Here is a 20,784-nt window from a genome sequence, read left to right as displayed (position 1 = left end):
ATGGATGACCTCATCTGAAGAGTGGTCCGTGAACCTCGAGAAGCTCTGGAGTATAAAATGTCTTGGTTAACAACCAGGTATATTCTCAAGATTCTAGTATCTCTCTTTGATTTACCATCATAGTTGACATTTCTATTCGCTATATACATATTGTGTTCATTTACAAGCAACTAGCAGTGATCCATGAGCAATATATGTCTCCGTAGGCACCTACGTTTGACGAAGATTAATGGAGCTATGTGAAAATTTTGTAGGATGATATATATCAGTGATGCTCCACTAAATTATATATACATATCTTGGAACTACCGGCATATGCTATGTTTCACATATATATCTTGATTTTCCATCTATATGTCCTCTTCACCAAAATGAGACCTAGTTAGGGTTATACTCTCAGCACCCTAGGAATGGCTGTCTGGGCAAGTCTAGTCCCAGCATGCCAAAGAAATTCAGTGGAGAGATCAAACAAAAAAAAAGTAACTAGACTTCCTTATATAATGTACGATGTTACTCCCTACAATGTACAACCTCACCCTATTTCTGCCAATCTGTGCCGCTCTGGGCTGGAGAAACCTAAACTCCGACGCCACCCCACCATGTAACAAGGCGGTGAATACTATGTGGGGAAAACAGCTAATCAGCGCCTCCATTCTCATTGGCAGAAATAGCGGCGAGATCGGACTTTTCCACTATGGGGGGGGGGAATTTTAATATTGAGTCATCGTATCTTTCATTCTCCAACTATTTTGAATATACTGCAATTATGGCTGTGGGAGCGGCCTCTTTGCAGGACCGCCTGGAGATATGGGCACAAAGGTTGAACAACCTGACTGTCTCTCCATTGACTCGCGATTATCCCGATACACAAAAGACCGACAGCAAGAGAGTGATTGAAGCTTTTGAATCTCTACAACTCCCCAAGGAGAAGCTTTCGGGGTCATCATCCGGTTTCACCGCTTTCCTGACTTCCTTCATTATTCTGGTAGCGCGATTGACTGGTGATGAGGACATCGCTGTGGGCACAAACTCCAACGAGGATGGCCGTGCATTCGTCATCCGGGTCCCCATTGATACCTCGGAGTCGTTTGCCCAGCTCTATGCCAAAGTAGACAAGGTATGTATGTATGTTTCTTGCTATAGGGTTTACTGCTAAAAGACTTGCAGGCATTTAAGGAGGGCGCTTCCCAAATCGTGCCCTTGGGCAGCCTTCGCTCGTACATCCAGGAGAAGTCCAAGTCCGAACGCACCCCAGTCCTCTTCCGATTCGCCGCATATGATGCCCCTGCTGCCTCACAAGATTACCCTGCAAACACCTTCGATACTACTGATTTGGTGGTTAACGTTGCACCGGGTTCAGCTGAGGTCGAATTGGGCGCTTACTACAACCAGCGTCTCTTCTCGAGTGCTCGTATTGCTTTCATTTTGAAGCAGCTAGCCAGTATTGCTAGCAATGCTGCTGCCAATCCGGATGAGGCCATCGGCCGTATCGACTTCATGACCGAAGATCAGCGCGCACTCTTGCCCGACCCAACATCCAATTTGAACTGGTCTAACTTCCGTGGTGCCATCCATGACATTTTTACTGCCAATGCGGAAAGCCACCCAGACAAGTTGTGTGTGGTTGAAACCCAGTCGAGCAGCTCCCCTCACCGCGAGTTCACCTATCGCCAAATCAATGAGGCCTCCAACATCCTCGGCCATCATTTAGTACAGTCTGGCATTCAGCGAGGAGAGGTTGTGATGGTTTATGCTTACCGTGGTGTTGACTTGGTGGTTGCTGTCATGGGAATTCTGAAAGCCGGTGCGACTTTCTCCGTTATTGACCCTGCCTATCCTCCGGAACGTCAGAACATCTACCTTGATGTTGCCCGTCCCCGGGCTTTGGTGAACATTGCAAAGGCTACCAAAGATTCAGGTGAACTTTCGGACATCGTGCGTGCTTTTATTGACGAGAATCTTGAGCTCCGCACCGAAATTCCTGCGCTTGCCCTACTCGATGATGGAACTCTCTCCGGTGGATCCATCAATGGTCAGGATGTCTTCGCCAACGAAGTCGCACTGAAGTCCAAGCCTACTGGTGTCGTCGTTGGTCCTGACTCTATTCCGACCCTGTCTTTCACGTCCGGCTCGGAAGGCCGGCCGAAGGGCGTTCGTGGCCGTCACTTCTCTCTGGCATATTATTTCCCTTGGATGTCTGAGACTTTTAAGCTCACCCCAGACGAAAAGTTTACTATGCTGAGTGGCATCGCTCACGATCCTATTCAGAGAGACATTTTCACCCCATTGTTCTTGGGTGCTCAACTCTTGGTGCCCGCTCGTGAGGACATCCAAAACGAAAAGCTTGCTGAATGGATGCAGAAGTACGGTGCCACCATTACTCACCTTACGCCTGCTATGGGTCAAATTCTTGTCGGTGGTGCCTCTGCTCAATTCCCTGCTCTTCACCACGCATTCTTTGTCGGTGACATTCTGATTAAGCGAGACTGCCGCTCACTCCAGGGACTTGCGCCCAATGTCAGCATTGTGAACATGTACGGAACAACCGAGACCCAGCGTGCTGTCAGCTACTTTGAAATTCCTAGCTACGCCAGCCACGAGGGCTACCTGAACAATATGAAGGATGTGATTATGGCTGGTCGCGGAATGTTGGATGTGCAGATGCTGGTTGTCAACCGATATGATCCCACTCGTCTCTGTGCTGTTGGAGAGGTCGGCGAGATCTACGTTCGTGCGGCGGGTCTTGCAGAGGGCTACCTTGGTTCCCCAGAACTGAGTGCGAAGAAGTTCCTTACCAACTGGTTTGTTAAGCCTGAAATCTGGGCGGAAAAAGATCAAGCCGAATCCAAGAACGAGCCCTGGCGCCAATTCTACGTTGGTCCTCGTGACCGCCTTTATCGCAGTGGTGACCTTGGCCGTTACACACCGTCTGGAGATGTTGAATGCTCTGGCCGCGCTGACGACCAAGTGAAGATTCGCGGGTTCCGTATCGAGCTTGGAGAGATCGATACTCATCTTTCTCAGCACCCTCTGGTCCGCGAGAACGTGACCTTGGTGCGAAGAGATAAAGACGAGGAACCCACGTTGGTCAGCTACTTTGTGCCCGATATGAACAAGTGGGCCTCATGGTTGGAGAGCAAGGGCCTTAAGGATGATGATTCTGACTCTGAGGGTATGGTTGGTCTCTTGCGACGCTTCCGTCCTCTCCGCGATGATGCTCGTGACCATCTCCGGAGTAAGCTTCCTACATACGCAGTGCCGACCGTTATCATTCCCCTTAAGCGCATGCCTCTGAACCCGAACGGCAAGATCGACAAGCCCGCACTTCCATTCCCAGACACTGCAGAGCTGAGCGCCGCTGCACCCCGCCGCGCCTCGTCTGCGCTGCAGGCCCTCTCTGAAACCGAGCAGACTCTGGCTCAAGTCTGGGCCAAGCTCATTCCCAATGTGACAGCTCGCATGATTGGACCGGATGACTCCTTCTTTGATCTCGGTGGCCATAGTATCCTCGCACAGCAAATGTTCTTCGAGCTGCGTCGTAAGTGGCGTGTTATTGACATCAGTATGAATGCTATCTTCCGCAGCCCGACCCTTAAGGGCTTTGCTAGCGAGATTGACCGTCTGCTAGCAATGGAATCATTCGCAACTAGTGATGACAAGACTCTAGCTGTGCAAGCTGCTAATGAGCCGGATGACGAGTACTCTAAGGATGCCGTCCAGCTTGTGGATGAGCTGCCTAAGACGTTCCCTCAGCGTACCGAGGCTATGCTCACTAGCGAACCCACAGTGTTCCTTACTGGTGCGACTGGTTTCCTAGGCGCGCATATCCTCCGAGATCTACTTACCCGCAAGTCTCCTTCCACTAAGGTGGTAGCTCTGGTTCGGGCAAAGTCCGAGGAGCAGGCACTTGAGCGACTTCGCTCCACTTGCCGTGCATATGGTTTCTGGGATGAAGCATGGACCCACAAGCTGCAAGCCGTCTGTGGTGATCTTGGAAAGCCGCAGTTTGGTCTTTCCCAATCAGTGTGGGACGACCTTACCAATCGCGTCGATGCTGTGATTCACAACGGAGCTCTTGTCCACTGGGTCTACCCATATGCGACACTTAGACCGGCTAATGTTATGGGCACCATCGATGCCCTCAAGCTGTGCGGCAGCGGAAAGGCCAAGCAGTTTGCCTTCGTCAGTTCGACCAGTGCTTTGGATAAGGATCACTTCGTCCAAGAATCCGAACGTATCATCGCCGCTGGTGGAAATGGTATCAGCGAAGACGACGATATGGAGGGCAGCAGAGTTGGCCTTGGAACCGGTTATGGTCAAAGCAAATGGGCTGGAGAATATCTTGTCAAAGAGGCCGGCCGTAGAGGCCTGAGAGGAACCATTATTCGCTCCGGATATGTTCTTGGTGATTCGGTCACCGGAACTACCAACACCGATGATTTCCTCATCCGTATGCTCAAGGGCTGCATTCAGATTGGCCTTCGCCCAAATATCTTCAATACCGTGAACATGGTGCCCGTCGATCATGTGGCTCGTATTGTCATTGCCACTGCCTTCCATCCACCTGCCACAGGCGTTAACGTCGCCCATGTTACTGGACACCCTCGTCTGCGCTTTAACCAGTTCCTTGGTGCGCTAGAGCTCTACGGATACAATGTCCCCCAGGTTGACTACGTGCCTTGGTCCACTTCCCTTGAGCAGTATGTCAATGATGGCGAGCACAATGACAAGGAGTCTCAGCATGCTCTGTAAGTTACACTTCTCTCAGTCCATTACTGGATACATACTAACCTTTTTTAGTATGCCCCTTTATCACTTCGTTACCACAGACCTTCCCTCCAACACTAAGGCTCCGGAATTGGATGATGTGAATGCAGCGACGGCTCTGCGTGCCGATGCCCCCTGGTCGGGCGTTGACGCATCAGCCGGTGCTGGCGTGACCGAGGAATTAGTCGGCTTGTATGCTTCTTATCTTGTTCAAACCGGCTTCCTGCCCGCACCGACCGTTTCTGGAGCTCGCCCTCTGCCTGCTGCTCAAATCAGTGAGGAACAGAAGAAGACTCTGTTGAGTGTCGGTGGTCGCGGTGGTACATCTTAGAATTTATAAAGAAAAACGCATGTACTCATTCTGATTTTAAAAAAGCATTTACATTTTCAAAACACCCAACAAACTGTAAATTGAGCCATTAAAGAGGTGGCTTGTAGTGTATACAACCCCGATAGTTCAGAGTCGTTCGACTCGAACGAAAAAGCCCGATTCGCCGATCTGCCCGTTCCGTGCTACTCGGACTCACCTTTGGCTTCCGTCTCTTTACTCACTCCTGTCACTTGGGAATTTATATAGCTTAAAAGATATCCTCTTTCTTGCTCTCTTCCATATCTCTCTCCACTATTAGTATTCCATCATGTCTGAAGGTAAGTGTGTGAGCGGTGTTCATGCGCGTTCTTGGCAATTCAACTTCCCCATCAATTTTTCCCGCTTTCTCTCATCACTCAATCCACCGATCAAACCTATCGGAGCTCTGTGAGAAGTACCACGTACCGGTTGTTGGGATTAATTGTCTCCCTGATCATCCGTGTAATCCTCTGGTCTCCCTCAGTCGGCCCTTCATTCCCCAACCCCTGTCATAACCCCCCTTCCTCCGTTTTCCCCTCCATGGGTGCTGCGAGACTCACCGGGCGAACCGGTCTCATTGCGCGTGCACTGCGGGACTCCTGGTACTCACCGGGTTCCCTGATCACGACTCAGTCTCGAGTGACGCGCGGCATGACCGCTGTGTCTGCGCCTCACACCAAGCCCTTCTCAACCTCCACACCCTTCTCCTGCGCCAGCAACCAAAGCACCGGCGCAGCATCACCCTCGAGCTTGGACACACGTCCCAAACCCAAGACCCAGACTGACATCGCTGGTGCGGATCCCACAGATCGATATGCAGCAGGCCTGCGCCTGAACAAGGAATGGGCTGCACAGACAGCCCGCAACCACCCCGAGCTCTTCCCTGCCCTCGCCTCCGGCCAAAAACCGCAGATTTTGTGGATCGGGTGCTCCGACTCTCGCTGCCCAGAAACCACCTTCCTGGGCCTGGAGCCCGGCGACGTCTTCGTGCATCGCAATATCGCCAACGTCCTCCACCCGGGTGACCTCAGCTCCTCCGCCGTTATCGAATACGCCGTGCAATATCTGCGCGTCAACCACGTCGTGGTGTGCGGGCACACTTCCTGCGGTGGTGTCGCGGCCGCCATGGGCAACAAGAACCTGGGTATCTTGGACCCGTGGCTGTTTCCCCTTCGTCAGCTGCGTGAGCGCAACCTTGAGCTTCTGCAGTCCATGACCAGTGAAGAGGCGGCGTCGAAGCTGGCCGAGCTGAACGTTCGCGAGGGCTTAAATATCGTCAAGCAGAAGAGTGTTGTTCTGAATGCCATCCAGGAGCGGGGACTGCAGCTCCATGGCTTGATTTATGATGTTGGATCGGGTGTGCTCAGTGAGCTGGACACTCAGGACTCGGAGGAGGTTATCAGGGCTCGTCTGACGGCTTTCCAACTGGAGTGAGTTAGCGGGTTTTTTTCGGAGTTTGGGATTTTTCGGCCGAAGGCCATCTCATTGAATGTAGTATGAGTGATAGATAGAACACCTCTAGATAGCGACAGTGAACAGCGTACATGGATTTGATGAATTGATGATAAACATAAACATGCCAAAAGATTCCTTTTTTCTTTTTTGGCCCCTTGGGGGGAAACCTCAGGACTACCCCTCATAAATATCGTATGGCATGATGTGTGGATCAGGGGATCCGCAATGGTCAATGGGGTCAACGGGAATCGTGCAAGACCAATCAGTATCCAGGTGTGAAACATCCATGGATCTTTATATTGTGCTTAGGTCCAATCAGACTTTGAGGCTTTACGGCTTTATACGAAGTATGTACAAAGTGTTGTTTGAACGAATTATAATCTTTCTATAACTATAATCTAGGTATCTTTTGTATAGCAACTTCATACAAAAGGTACATAAACACAACATAACTAAGGCACGATGACTGTACCTAGGTACATTCCCGAGGTCACATCTACCTTACGTAGGCTTGCTCTTAACACTTTTGTTGATCTTTCTAGTTCTCTTTATACCTTGGAAATATGCAATGGTGTTAGTAAGTATTTAACTATCACCAATGCCATTCACCAACGCCCAACGTTCGTGGACTAAATAACATCAGTAATACCATCTAGGCCTATCTAGGTATAAACACAACTGCATAATCTACCAAATCATTGGTTTATCCAGAAAGATGAGAAGGTGTAATAGTAACATAAGAGGTGGCTCATACACGTAGAACAAACATATAAGGGTAATCTTCCAACCTTGGAAAGGTCTTCCCAACGTTCCTTCCCTGAGTACTTAAGTTTCCCTCTGCCCTCTCACATCTCAAACTTCTTTTTTCCTCTTCCAGTTCTCACTTGACATCCATCATGGCGATCGATATCTCAGATGGAGTTGGTAAGTATATGACCCTTCTGACATTTGACTATCATTCACCTAGCCACACTAATAATCAAAGCCACCGACGATAGTACAACAGAGCCCGAGACCAAGGATGTCCAGTATGAGCCTGAGGGCACCCTCTGTGATTTCCGCACCCTCTACCAGACAAAGCCCGATGTATATGGCAAACACTCATGGACCAAAGAAGTACCCATCGACTTGCCCGATCCTGTCGAGGATGCAGAGTCAGCACAATACGCACTTATCGTGAGAAAGGAAAAGTGCTATGATGGACGCAGGAGCTTGTCTATTCATTCCGTCATAGTTCAAAGCGAGCGTCTCAAGGAGTTTTTGAAAAAGGCACTGAAGGATTATCCTGGTATCACACCGACCTTGCAGCGCCTTGAGATCACATTACCTTTCCGGCCTTTTGTTCATCGATGGGAAGAAATCACCAAATTGCGAGATGAAGAGCAGGATCCAACTGCCAAGGCTCATGTGGATCTGTTCTACCGCATCATGGACGGGGAACTCAGGGATGTGATTAACCGCAAGAACGACCTGGTTGCCAAAGGTGTCATCACTCACGAGTTGGCTTGGACAATCCTGGAACCTCAAGGTGTGTTCCTTTCGTCGAGTGATGGAGCACTACGTGCGTATTCGTCCACGCAAGCATCAGCGGGATATGAACTATTGCAACATGATTATCTCGAAGTCGAATACGTTGAGTTTGACGGAAGCAAGTTCGGATACAAATACACAGAGTTCACGATACCCCACTTTGCGGGCACTATACCAATTACCTCACTGCCTATCTTTCCACTCGAATACCACCCAGAAAAGGATATTGTCCAAGAGGTGTTGACTGCACGGGGCAAGAAGTGGGAATCGTACAAGGGGTACCATTTCAAATCCTATGAAGATCCTTCGACCAGCACGAGCTCCAAAAGTCAAGACAACAATTTAGGCGACACCAAATATCATGTCGAGCGGCGCGTCATCATCGACACTGAGGCATACAAGCTTTTTGGGCATATGCAGGAAGTCCACCTTGACAGGGAGATCGATGGAGAACTGGATGATGCGCAGCGCCTCATTGCAACCCCAATGCTCCGTGGATATTCTCTGAATGACAAGGAATGGGATTCGTTCCACGTGGATCATTTGAAAGACATTGAGTGGAATGAGCAGGCCTTTGAGTCACTAGTCCTACCGCGGGAGCAGCAGGGGCTCAAGGACGTGATCTTGGCCGTCGCAAAGGCTCAATCCAAGAAAGTGGATACATTTGACGATGTCGCTCGGGGAAAAGGCCAGGGGTTCATTATGCAGCTCAGCGGTCCTCCGGGGGTCGGAAAGACCCTGACTGCGGAGAGCGTTGCTGAGGTTATGAAAGTGCCTCTTTATGTCATGAGCGCGGGTGACCTTGGAGTTGACGCTAGTGTCTTCGAAACAAAATTGAAACGCATCCTGCAGCTGGTTCCCAAGTGGGGTGCTCTTCTATTGCTTGATGAGGCTGATGTCTTCATGGAAGCCCGTGATTCAAGCAATCTCGATCGCAATGAGCTTGTCTCTATCTTCTTGAGAATACTTGAATACTACGAGGTAAGCTCCGATCTTGGGATTGTCAACGCCAGAAGATTGGGTGGGGGCCAAATACGCAAAAATGACATGTTACTGATCTTCTACCTTTTTCTTCAGGGTATTCTCTTCTTGACCACCAACCGTACACAGAATATCGATCCTGCCTTCGAGTCTCGGATCCACCTTTCCCTCACCTACAAAGAGCTCGATGCGGAATCCAGGCGCCAGATTTGGAGACAGTTCCTAACCCGCTCATCGAACATTGAGGCCTTCACGGATGAGCAACTTGACCAGGTGGCCGAGCTGCAATTGAACGGTCGCCAGATCAAGAATGTGATCAAGACAGCCGGTCTCTTGGCTTGGTCCAAGGAACGTGAGCTTCGATATGAAGATCTGAAGACGGTGCTTGCTCTGGACGATTTGCAAAAGTAATGCCTGGTGAGACAAGGGGGCATACTTCGTACTTCGTATTGATATTGAGATAGCTACCTAGCAATACCCACAGACTATTCGAATTCCAAATCAAAAATGCAATTTATGGCTCAATTTTGTGTTCTGTAATTTTCCCAGTATGTTGATATGCAAGTTGCCGAGTGTGTTGTATTTGTGTTGTATGTGTTGCCATTGCCCTCCGCCGCTTGCCGCCCGTCCGCCGGTCCATGGGTCCGAGTACAGGGCTGAGCAGGCAACACCCAAAAACACATCAGCCAAGACTTTCACTCCTCCAGTCATTGTCGATACAACCTTGGCTCTCTTGGGGGCGAACAATGTCATCTTCACTGTTCCAACAAATACTTCCGGCAGGCCCCGGGGCCGTTCCCCCTGAACCGCCCTGTCTATAGGGCTACGGGGCTCTTCGTATTCGCATACGCACACTCCGGCCCACTCCGTTCCATACGACATGGATTATGTTGAATGCAATTTCAAGACAACATTGCCTCTTAAGGCTGAACAAATGACATTTCCCCGGAACGCCGATCATTATCGGAACAAAATGTACACAGCATATCAACACTAAAACATCAAAACACCCATCATCTCCAAGGCTGAGCAACGGCCCCCTGATTCAGGTCCACCGTGTGTTGGCTAGTGCACCCGCACGATCCGACGGTTTTACAATTATAATCCAAGCGATCTAGCGCCATGGCACAAGTCCGATAGTATGCTGTTGTGGAGCACGCGAGCAGTCAATTTCTGTCTCCCTATTTTTATCATCTTTTCCCTTTTTTTCTTTCCCTCTGCCCCTTTGTACAGTTTGTATAAACGGATTGGAAAACAGTCCGTGTCGAAAGATTTCCTCATGTTGGCCGCTTTTTGCGTTGGGCCATTATGATTGTCACTCGTTTTCATCATCCGCAGCGCTTGATTTTGTCTATTTTGGTGCTTTCCGGTCTCTGCTCCAAGTTGCTTCACATATACCAACATCGATCTCTTCCCCTATACTTTTTGGCCCTCTATTTTCCCACATTCTTTATTCAGGAGCTCCTCCTATTCGTTGCAGTATGGATTCTCTTATATACGACCTCTGGTCGGTGGTCAGTGGCCGCCGTTATCGGATCAGCGATTGTCGCGTTGGTTAACCTTTTCCTAAATGCGATGGGCAACAATATTGACTTTTACCCTTAGATGCATTGATTTATTAGCAACGTCGTCGCAAGTTAGTTTCTATTGTCAGACCGGCAGCGAAATTCGATGGGATGCAGCCAGATCTGTGGGCGCCAGTCGGCAGGGAATGAAGTTAATATTGAGCGGACTGGTTCCTATGGCTGCCGCTACAACAGTGATCGCGGTGGCTTCCTGGCTTATGGCTCAAGGGATCTGGAATCTTATGACCCGCTGGCTATGCTCCCTCTCTAATCTCGGAGACGCCAAGTCTTCCGCCGTGTTATCGGGGCCCTCGGATCTGAGAAGTCTAGTGTCGAATAGATCTCGATTATGGACGCTCGTGGGCACTGGAATAACGATCGGACTCTGGCTGATCCGGCCATCAATCCCATACAATCATATGACGGGAGCTCTGCCCTTCACCATGCTCGGCGAACAATCTCGGGCTCGTCGGATGACCATCGAAACATTTCCGCTACCTGAATTGCTGGCGGAGGAATATCGGGAACCTGCTAATGGGCACTATAAGGGGTGGGCACCGACATTGGACGACTCGGGTAACACTGCCTATGGAAATAATAAGCCAGCCTGGGCACGAGGCCCTCTTCCTGCTGCGTTTGAGAGATGGATTGTGAATTCCGATTCAAACGGGATCGAAATTACCTTGGAGGCATCTAACTCGACTGTTCAAAGCGTGTCCAAGAGGGAGGAAAACAAATCCGATTCTGAAAGCAAGAACAAGACAGCTGAACCGCGACACTACTTCTATAACCCCGTTCAGGATCCCATGAGGATAAGCAACCTTGACCTGGAACCACTTGGTCCTCTGAAGGAGGCTCTGAAGGACCATGCCATCCCCATCAACCACATCGTCTTCGTGTTCTTGGAAAGCGGTAGGAAGGATCTGTTCCCCCTCAAAAATGATTCTCGCTTGTACCAACAAATCCGTGAATCATATGAATTATACGATGAGGAGGATGAAGCCGATCTAGACGACAAACTGTCCCAGATTACCCCCGTGGCAGAGATGCTTACAGGGGAGCAATCTGGCTTCGTTTCCTCGGTTAACTCAACGAATACCGGACTAGGTGGTCTCAGCTTCGACGGGATATTGTCCGGGAGTACTCTCTCTGCGAAATCGCGTCTTGTCAACTACTGCGGTCTGGGACCGCTCCCGGTGGACTTTATGCATGAAAATGATATCATTCCATACCAGCCGTGTCTGATGCACATCATGGATCTATTCAACCAGCGCAAGAAGTCTGCTGGCTCTAAGGATGCTTCTGGCTCTGGGAATTCCACCAGCTCTGGGAACTCCACCAGCTCTGGGAACTCCACCGACAGTCACCTAGAACGGGAATGGCAAACCATCTATGCCCAGTCTGTCACTGGAGAGTTCCAGGCACAGACTCGGCTTATGGATCTGCTCGGTTTCCAGCAGACATTGTACTCGGAAGACATTGATGTGGAGGATGCGAAATATTTCCATGAGGATATGGAAAAGATCAACTACTTCGGGTATGTTGTCGGGCAGAATGTCCCGCAGCTGTTCCTCACGTGTAAATACTAACTTGGGACAGTTATGCGGAAACTGAGGCCCGCCCCTACATCAAAGATTTGATCGACGAAACGCTTCGTCAGAACAAGAGACTCTTCCTTTCACATTTCACCAGCACAACTCACCACCCTTGGGGTACACCCGAAGGCTGGAACCGAGATAAATATTTCGGTGATCTCCACAAATCACAACACGAACTCATGGATGACTTCCTCAACGCCAACCACTTCGTCGACACATGGCTCGGCGAATTAATGGGCATGCTCGGAGAAGCCGGCATCGCCGACGAGACCTTGACAGTCTTCGTGGGAGACCAGTATGTGCAATTCCCCACAAGTGACCACCAAACCTGACATCTAACCAACGAAACAGCGGCCAAGCATTTGGAGAAGACTGCCCCGTCACAGGAACCTACCACAACCCCCACATCAGCAACTTCCGCGTACCCCTAGTATTCCACCACCCCTTATTACCCCGCATGCACCTTAATGTCAACGGCAGCGCCGTATCCATCCTCCCCACGATCCTTGATCTCCTCGTGAACACCAACTCCCTCAACGCAGACGACACAGAAATTGCCCTGGATCTGATGAACGAGTACGAGGGCCAGTCCCTCATCCGGCCGTACCGCACCTCGCACAATGGCCGCGAAGCCTGGAACATGGGCGTTATTAATGCCGGTGGCTCGATGCTGAGTGTTGGTTCCGCTGCTGTGCCCTGGCGGCTCAACCTGCCTTTGAACAATGACTTCGAGTACCGCTTCACGGACTTGGACAAGGACCCGTACGAGCTTGAGCCTGTCACAGGCTGGACTATGGGGTCGCTTGCGGCGGAGGTTCATTCCAAGCATGGGCCTGAGGCTTTTGATTGGGCTCAGAAGGCTGAGAAGGTTGGCCTTTGGTGGGTTGCGGAGCGGAAAAAGCTTTGGAATTATCGTGATCCTGACGAGTGAGTGGCTGTTTACGATGGTAGGCAGCTCGTGTTTTGTTTTCTTTTTTGTCCTTGGAGCGATTTGCATAGCATGCATTCTGGGGTATGTGTTTTTTTTGGGCTCACTGCTGGCTACCCAGGGCTTACTAGATGTGAGATAGCTTGGTTACCTTCCGGCTCTGTATAATATTCGGATTGGGTGGACCTGCTGTATATAAAAAGATATGATCTGTGCGGTTTTCTATTCGTATCGATTCTACTCCGTAGGGCAGCTATGATGGCATGGAATAGTCAACACATCAGAACAGTCCCTGTCGTTGTACTGCTTCATTGATTAATATACTACATATACACCGGATTTTAGGCCGCGCAAGTTGGGTTTCCGTTTCCGCTTTAGAGCTCACCCCTTAGGGCTCATGGGCCTTGGATATCTTGGGCGCCTGGTCATTTAGTCTAATCCTCTTGCGTTTCTTGTTTGGTTATATAGAGTAATCAGTCAGAGAGCGGGGAATTATTGATATCAACGATATTTTCTTGTTTTGCATCTCAAACTCCTTTGATTGGATTGATATACGATCATTGCTTGTTTCTCCAGTCTGCTGTTAAGAAGAACCATCCTTGTGATAGCGTACCCGCCGGTCGTGGTGGCCTTTGTGGCCTTCCTATAGGATGGCTGGCTTCTTGCTGAGGAGGATAAACGCAAAAACCAGATTTTTAGAAGCCAAGTGTATTTATAGCCCAAAAAATGGTAATCATGAGTTACTCAGTGATGCTGCATGCGATGAAGTACACTCACGCTACATGTTTAGAAAACAACTTCAATGAGTGAAATTTTCAAGTCGTTCAAACGAAATAAAATACTCCCCATTAATCATAGAAAGCGTTTACTTATGCAATGGGCTCAACCTTTTGTCACGCTTGGTAAAACTTGAATGGTACTCTCAAATTTGATCAGCCAAATGCTAGTCCCGCAATGGATTTCATCATCAATACCATAAACAGCGTATACAGCCAGCCGGCTTAAGAACAACCTATTTCTGAAAATTACGCAGAGGGTGCAAGAAACTTCATGGTTTTCCTGCGAGGCATAATGCAGCCTCAACAGTTTGGCGTCGAAACGCCGGACCATGTCCGAAGCAAACGCACTCAGCAGCGAGGTCTATTTTTAATTTATTAGTTTTTTGAAGCCAATGTATGCCTCGCCAGATACTCACACTGAACAAGGGCCGCAACGTGAGGCAACGAAATAATGTATGAGTGAGACAATGGGCGGCCATTCTCCTGGGTGCAAAATCCCCTCTCGCTGAGGAATTTCTGTACACCACTAGCATCTAGCCATCCGTCGACCTCGGATGCGACGGCCGATTCCAATTTCTCAGTCTGGGTCGCAAGCTCTTCCGAGGCATAATAATCTCTCTTAGAACGCAACGGGGCAAGTACAGTGGCCATGAGATTAATAAGCCCTCCAGTTTTGTCATGCATTCCAGCATGAAAACAGGAAATGAGATTATTGCGCTCAGTTGGAGGCATATATGGCCCGAAAACTTCTTGAATCTTTATGAAGTCGTCAGGAGTGTTCATAAGGAGCTGATACCCATTCTGACAGCATAATTTTACTAGATACTGTGAGAAAGTCCACTGCTCTTCCCTGATCGATCTAGTGAGAGCAATGGGTGGGGAGTGACCTGGTAGTGATGATAGCGGAATAGGTGGTTCAGTAGCGAGCGGAGGCATGACAAGACTGATTGGAGGCGCCGGTTGGCCTTGATAAAGGGATGATTGTGTGTATAAGGGCGGCAGCTCAGCCCATTCCACCGGGGTTGATGAGAGTCCGGTAGAAGCTCTTTCATTTGACGGCACCCTTGCGCGACTGTCACTGCATCTTTCATCCTTGTCAAAAGCAGTGGATGAAGTGGCACCAGCTTCCTTGACGAGAGCACCTTCATAAGGGCTCGCACATCCAGTCTCAGCAAGCGAAAGGTGTTGCTGGGTTATTTTGCGGAGGGCAGACGTGACGTGTGAATGCTTTCCAAGCAGGCCAGTGTCCAAAAGGAGATCACTGAAGGTGAGAAAGGATTGGCTGAGCTGCTCAATGCCACCCTCAAGCTCGTGGACACGATCCTGTAGGTTGCCAATAGTGTTCTCTTTTCGCGTGCGATACGTTTGCTGTGCCATGCGTAGCTGTTCGCGGCGCCTCTAACGGGAATCAGTCATCGAATACATTTTTGCTTTACATTTCACCCACCTCTAGTGCTTGTTGGTTCTTAAGTTTCAGAGGACGCCCTTTCTTCCGCACCCCGTCTGCCTTGTGTTTTTCTTCCATGATTTGGTGGATTTTTGCTGGCCTGCGGCTGATGGGACCGAGTGGATCTAGTATTCGTGGATAAAGGTAGTTAAAAGCTCATGAAGACCTATCAATTTAGATTATTCATCATCCTGAGCCTCCTCAGATCCTTGGTGGAAATGCGGAAATGTTAAGTAATCGGAAATACGCCCCTCGCATGTCAGCCCCGAGACTCCCAATGCACTTCAGCATACAGAGTAGAGTATGCGAATTATTTTTAACCATAAACAGGTCTTCTCAGATCGACTTGGTATAGGTTCTAGACAACTGTGTAGTTCCAAGACCGGGAGTTAACTTAACAGCCGGGCGGGTTGAGTAATCGCCCGCCCTTAGACGGGGATTCACATGGGTCCTCATTCCCATGGTTTATTCATCATTCTGCGGCATGCAATGACCATATCGCTGATTTAGGGTCGATCCAATTCCTAGACGGAATGATTACAGTGGATCAACCCAAGCTCAAATTCGTACCTGCATGGACTGGCTAGACGCGCCAGAACGAGGTTATTTGAACAGCCTTGCCCTATCCTCATGTATCCTATTATTCTTTTCGTTGTGTTGCATATTGCTTGTAGGTTTCTTGCTTCATACAGCTGCAGACCTGGTGGCTCAGTCCGTATAGATCTTCTTGCGCCCCTCCCCCTACTGCTGCATTGACAAGCACCGCAAGAGTTTTTAAATGGCTCTCTCCACGTCAAGCACCGACAGCAATTTGGAAAAGTTCTCCAGTCTGGAGAAAATCCCAGATCAAACACAAGACATCGATGCCGCGCACATGTCGACAGAAGAGGTGTCCCCAAGGACCCAGACAACATGGCACATGGCCGACGAACTTCAAGGCTTGAAAGAGCGAGACGAGAAAAATGGCGAGAAAGCCCGGAAAGTTGGAGTCACTTGGAAGAACCTCACTGTCAAAGGTGTCAGCAGCGACGCTACATTCAATGAGAATGTCCTCTCACAATTCAACCTCTTCGGAAATCGCGGTAGAAAAGTTCCCATGAAAACAATCCTCGACAACTCCTATGGCAGTGTTAAGCCCGGAGAGATGCTGCTCGTCCTCGGCCGACCCGAATCAGGGTGCACAACATTGCTCAACGTGCTCTCGAACAACCGTCGTGGCTATGCAGAGGTGAGCGGCGACGTTGCCTTTGGAAACATGTCTGCCGAGGAAGCCAAGCAATATCGCGGTCAGATTATCATGAACACGGAAGAGGAAATATTCTTTCCGACATTGACCGTCGGCGAGACCATCGACTTCGCCGCCCGTATGAAAGTCCCATACCACCTTCCTCCAGGAATCAAGTCTGCGGAGGAGTACGCTCAACTCAATAAGGAATTTCTTCTGCGGTCGGTGGGCATCTCACACACTGAATCTACCAAAGTGGGAGACGCGTTCATCCGAGGAGTCTCTGGAGGAGAGAGAAAACGTGTTTCCATCCTTGAGTGCTTGACAACTCGAGCAAGTGTCTTCTGTTGGGACAACTCCACGCGTGGCCTCGATGCTAGCACAGCTCTAGAGTGGATCAAGGCAACCAGGACGATGACCGACGTCCTTGGGCTCACGACCATCGTCACCCTTTATCAGGCAGGCAACGGCATCTACGAGCATTTTGACAAGGTGCTCGTCCTTGATGAGGGCAAGCAGATCTTTTATGGTCCACAGAAGGATGCAGTGCCTTTCATGGAAAACCTTGGGTTTAGGCGCGACTCTGGTTCCAACCGGGCAGATTTCCTGACTGGCGTGACCGTTCCAACAGAACGCATCGTTGCACCAGGCTATGAAAACAAATTTCCTCAGACTTCTGACGCAATTCGTGCAGCCTACGAATCGTCCGGTTTCAAATCCAAAATGCTGGCCGAGTGCTCCTATCCAGAAAGCAAAGAGGCGGCGGAGAACACAGCCATTTTTAAGGAGATGGTGGCTCGGGAAAAGCATCGGGGAGTGCCCGAGAAGTCACCTGTCACCACAGACTTCCTTTCTCAGATCAAAGCCTCCGTCACCCGGCAATACCAAATCATGTGGGGCGATAAGGCAACGCTGATCATGAAGCAAGGCGCCACAGTCATTCAGGCTCTGCTGGGCGGATCGCTTTTCTACAATGCGCCAGATAACTCCGTTGGTCTGTTCCTCAAGGGTGGTGCTCTGTTCTTCTCCATTCTGTATAACGCCCTCATCGCTCTCTCGGAAGTCACAGACTCGTTTACTGGGAGACCTATTCTAGCCAAGCATCGTTCATTTGCTCTGTATCATCCTGCGGCCATCTGCATTTCCCAGATTGTCGCAGACTTTCCCATCCTACTGTTTCAAGTGTCGCACTTCGGCCTCGTTCTCTATTTCATGGTTGGCTTGAACCGCACTGCGGAAGCCTTCTTCACCTACTGGATCACCAATTTCATGACGGCCATGTCCATGACCGCTCTCTTTCGACTAATCGGTGCCGCCTTCCCCACCTTTGACGCCGCAACCAAGGTCTCTGGTCTGATGATTGTCGCATGTTTTGTCTACATGGGCTACATGATCATCAAACCTGAGATGCATCCATGGTTTGTGTGGCTCTTTTGGATCAACCCCATGGCGTATGGATTTGAAGCTCTTCTTGGTAACGAGTTCCATGCGTCAATCATCCCCTGCGTTGGACCGAACCTCATACCAAACGGCCCTGGTTATACCAATGGAGAAGGTGGCCAATCATGTGCTGGTGTTGGCGGCGCTTCACCTGGTGCAACTAGTGTCACCGGTCATGAGTATCTCGCATCCATGTCATTCAGCCATAGCCATGTCTGGCGCAACTTCGGTATCGTCTGCGCATGGTGGGTGCTGTTCGTTGCACTTACCATATTCTTCACCTCCCGGTGGAAATTACCCGGTGAGGGTGCTCGCAGCCTACTTGTTCCCCGAGAGCAGCAGTATAAGTCGAAGCATCTGCTTCTCGGTGATGAGGAATCGCAAGTGTCCACAAAGACTCTGCCAGACTCTGGAGTAAACACTCCACAAGAGACTCTCGGAAAAGAACTCAACGACAACCGAAGCATCTTCACCTGGAAGAATCTTACTTATACTGTCAAGACACCTTCGGGGGATCGAGTTCTCCTTGATAATGTACAAGGATACGTGAAGCCAGGCATGCTCGGTGCGCTTATGGGGTCTTCTGGTGCTGGCAAGACAACTCTGCTCGACGTCCTTGCCCAGCGCAAGACTGACGGAACCATCCACGGATCGGTGTTGGTTGATGGCCGACCCATTCCTATCTCTTTCCAACGCTCCGCTGGGTATGTCGAACAGTTGGACGTGCACGAGTCTTTGGCAACCGTCCGCGAGGCCCTTGAGTTCTCCGCCCTTCTACGCCAGCCCCGCGACACACCTACTAGTGAGAAGTTACGCTATGTGGACACTATTATTGATATCCTAGAGCTGCGGGACCTTGAGTTCACCCTTGTTGGTCGTCCAGGTGCTGGTTTGTCCGTTGAGCAACGCAAACGTCTTACTATTGCGGTCGAGCTAGTCGCAAAGCCTAGCATTCTCATCTTCCTGGATGAACCTACGTCCGGCCTCGACGGCCAGGCCGCATTCAATATTGTCCGCTTCCTACGTAAACTTGCCGAGGCCGGACAAGCTGTTTTGGTTACCATCCATCAGCCGTCGACTCAGCTTTTCGCGCAATTCAATACACTCCTCTTACTCGCCAAGGGCGGGAAAACGGTTTACTTTGGCGACATTGGAGATAACGCCAGCACTGTCAAGAGCTATTTTGCCCGGCATGGAGCACCCTGTCCGCCCGAAGCTAACCCTGCTGAGCACATGATTGACGTGGTATCAGGTGCCACCTCTGAAAATGCCGATTGGAACAAGATTTGGCTGGAGTCGCCGGAGCACGACAAGCTCACAACCGAGCTAGATGTCATGGCTAGGCAAGCGGCTGCTAGACCGCCAGGTACCTTTGACGACGGGCACGAGTTTGCAGCTTCGATGTGGACTCAGGTCAAGCTCGTAACCCACCGCATGAACATTTCACTGTTCCGAAACACCGAATATATCGACAACAAGTTCGCCCTGCATATAAGCCTAGCGCTACTCAATGGCTTCTCATTCTGGATGATTGGGGATCGTCTCACAGATCTACAGAAAAACCTCTTCACCGTTTTCAATTTCATTTTCGTGGCGCCCGGAGTGATCTCCCAACTGCAGCCTCTCTTCATCGACCGCCGCGATATCTACGAGACGCGTGAGAAGAAAAGCAAGATGTACCACTGGGCTCCCTTCGTTGCGGGTCTTATCATCTCGGAGATCCCATACCTGATTGTCTGCGCCTTACTCTATTATGTTTGTTGGTATTTTACTTGTGGACTGCCTACTGCCCCCGGAAATGCCGGCAGTGTCTTCTTTGTGGTGGTAAGTCTTTCTATGTGTTGCTGGGCTCAGTGTTTGAACAAGACAACTAACATGAATAATTTACAGGTAATGTACGAGTGCCTCTACACCGGTATCGGTCAGATGATTGCCGCCTACGCTCCTAATGCGGTCTTCGCATCGCTCGTCAACCCGCTCGTCATCACGACCCTTGTCTCATTTTGTGGTGTCATGGTGCCATACAGCCAGATTGAACCGTTTTGGAAATATTGGTAAGCATTACTTGCCTTCGTCGGCCCCCGGAATTTTGATTCGTAGTTTCTAACCGCACTCACTACAGGATGTACTATATCGACCCTTTCAACTATCTCATGAGCTCCCTGCTTATTTTTACCACATGGTCCAAAACCGTCACCTGCACTCCTGATGAGATTGCTTTGTTTGACCCACCAGTCAACCAAACCTGTGGTGAATACCTTGCCACCTACCAGAAAGGCATGGGGGCGGGAACAAACCTCCTCAACCCGAGCGCAAATTCTGATTGCCGCGTTTGCCAGTACACCACCGGTGGAGACTACCTCAAGACTCTGAACCTCGCAGAGGAGTACTTTGGCTGGAGGAATGCCGGCCTCGTTGTTGTTTTCGTACTTGGTATCTACGGATTGGTGTTCTTGATGATGAATTTGAGGACGAAGGCTAGCAAGAAGGCCGAGAACTAGGTTGCCAGGATGCTACTGCAAGGAACTTCAAGTCAGCTACGATTTATCTCGCCTGTTGGCATTGGCCTATAGATGACAGTACCCTTCTCCTTGTCTGTACAGAGTGTAAGATCAAGGGTTTCTTGGAGTGGGCGCTGCTCTTGCGCGAGGCGGGGTGAAGTCGCTTCTGTTGGGTGTTGTTCTTCCCCTGGATACGTCATGCTAGAGAATCGTTCTTGA

General features: G+C 50.0%; 6 protein-coding genes across 6 annotated transcripts; 5 read left to right on the top strand and 1 right to left on the bottom strand.

Moving 5' to 3' along the window:
• Window positions 1-766: 766 nt before the first annotated feature.
• On the top strand, window positions 767-5,098 carry aarA (L-aminoadipate-semialdehyde dehydrogenase; the record flags this gene model as incomplete). Its single annotated transcript, XM_057273392.1, has 3 exons — window positions 767-1,117; window positions 1,168-4,748; window positions 4,801-5,098. The coding sequence occupies 3 exons, from the start codon at window positions 767-769 to the stop codon at window positions 5,096-5,098; spliced, it is 4,230 nt and encodes a 1,409-aa protein (XP_057141571.1).
• Window positions 5,099-5,656: 558 nt separating this feature from the next.
• N7471_000670 (carbonic anhydrase) lies at window positions 5,657-6,550 on the top strand (the record flags this gene model as incomplete). Its single annotated transcript, XM_057273391.1, has 1 exon — window positions 5,657-6,550. One exon carries the CDS (start codon window positions 5,657-5,659, stop codon window positions 6,548-6,550), a length of 894 nt encoding a protein of 297 aa, XP_057141570.1.
• Window positions 6,551-7,467: 917 nt separating this feature from the next.
• N7471_000669 (ATP-binding protein) lies at window positions 7,468-9,493 on the top strand (the record flags this gene model as incomplete). Its single annotated transcript, XM_057273390.1, has 3 exons — window positions 7,468-7,495; window positions 7,539-9,082; window positions 9,179-9,493. The coding sequence occupies 3 exons, from the start codon at window positions 7,468-7,470 to the stop codon at window positions 9,491-9,493; spliced, it is 1,887 nt and encodes a 628-aa protein (XP_057141569.1).
• An 897-nt stretch (window positions 9,494-10,390) lies between these two features.
• Window positions 10,391-13,295, top strand: N7471_000668 (uncharacterized protein; the record flags this gene model as incomplete). Its single annotated transcript, XM_057273389.1, has 4 exons — window positions 10,391-10,632; window positions 10,688-12,184; window positions 12,247-12,540; window positions 12,597-13,295. The coding sequence occupies 4 exons, from the start codon at window positions 10,391-10,393 to the stop codon at window positions 13,174-13,176; spliced, it is 2,613 nt and encodes an 870-aa protein (XP_057141568.1). The 3' UTR covers window positions 13,177-13,295.
• A 926-nt stretch (window positions 13,296-14,221) lies between these two features.
• On the bottom strand, window positions 14,222-15,477 carry N7471_000667 (bZIP transcription factor; the record flags this gene model as incomplete). The annotated part of the gene is made up of 3 exons (XM_057273388.1): window positions 14,222-14,313; window positions 14,369-15,350; window positions 15,400-15,477. The coding sequence occupies 3 exons, from the start codon at window positions 15,475-15,477 to the stop codon at window positions 14,222-14,224; spliced, it is 1,152 nt and encodes a 383-aa protein (XP_057141567.1).
• Window positions 15,478-16,177: 700 nt separating this feature from the next.
• On the top strand, window positions 16,178-20,565 carry N7471_000666 (uncharacterized protein; the record flags this gene model as incomplete). The annotated part of the gene is made up of 3 exons (XM_057273387.1): window positions 16,178-19,888; window positions 19,955-20,118; window positions 20,187-20,565. 3 exons carry the CDS (start codon window positions 16,178-16,180, stop codon window positions 20,563-20,565), a joined length of 4,254 nt encoding a protein of 1,417 aa, XP_057141566.1.
• Between the last annotated feature and the right edge of the window lie 219 nt (window positions 20,566-20,784).

Source organism: Penicillium samsonianum, assembly GCF_028829775.1.
Source record: "Penicillium samsonianum strain IBT 33392 chromosome Unknown utg000001l_segment0_segment0, whole genome shotgun sequence".
Lineage (NCBI taxonomy): Eukaryota > Fungi > Ascomycota > Eurotiomycetes > Eurotiales > Aspergillaceae > Penicillium > Penicillium samsonianum.
This window is presented reverse-complemented; position numbering and strand designations above follow the sequence as displayed.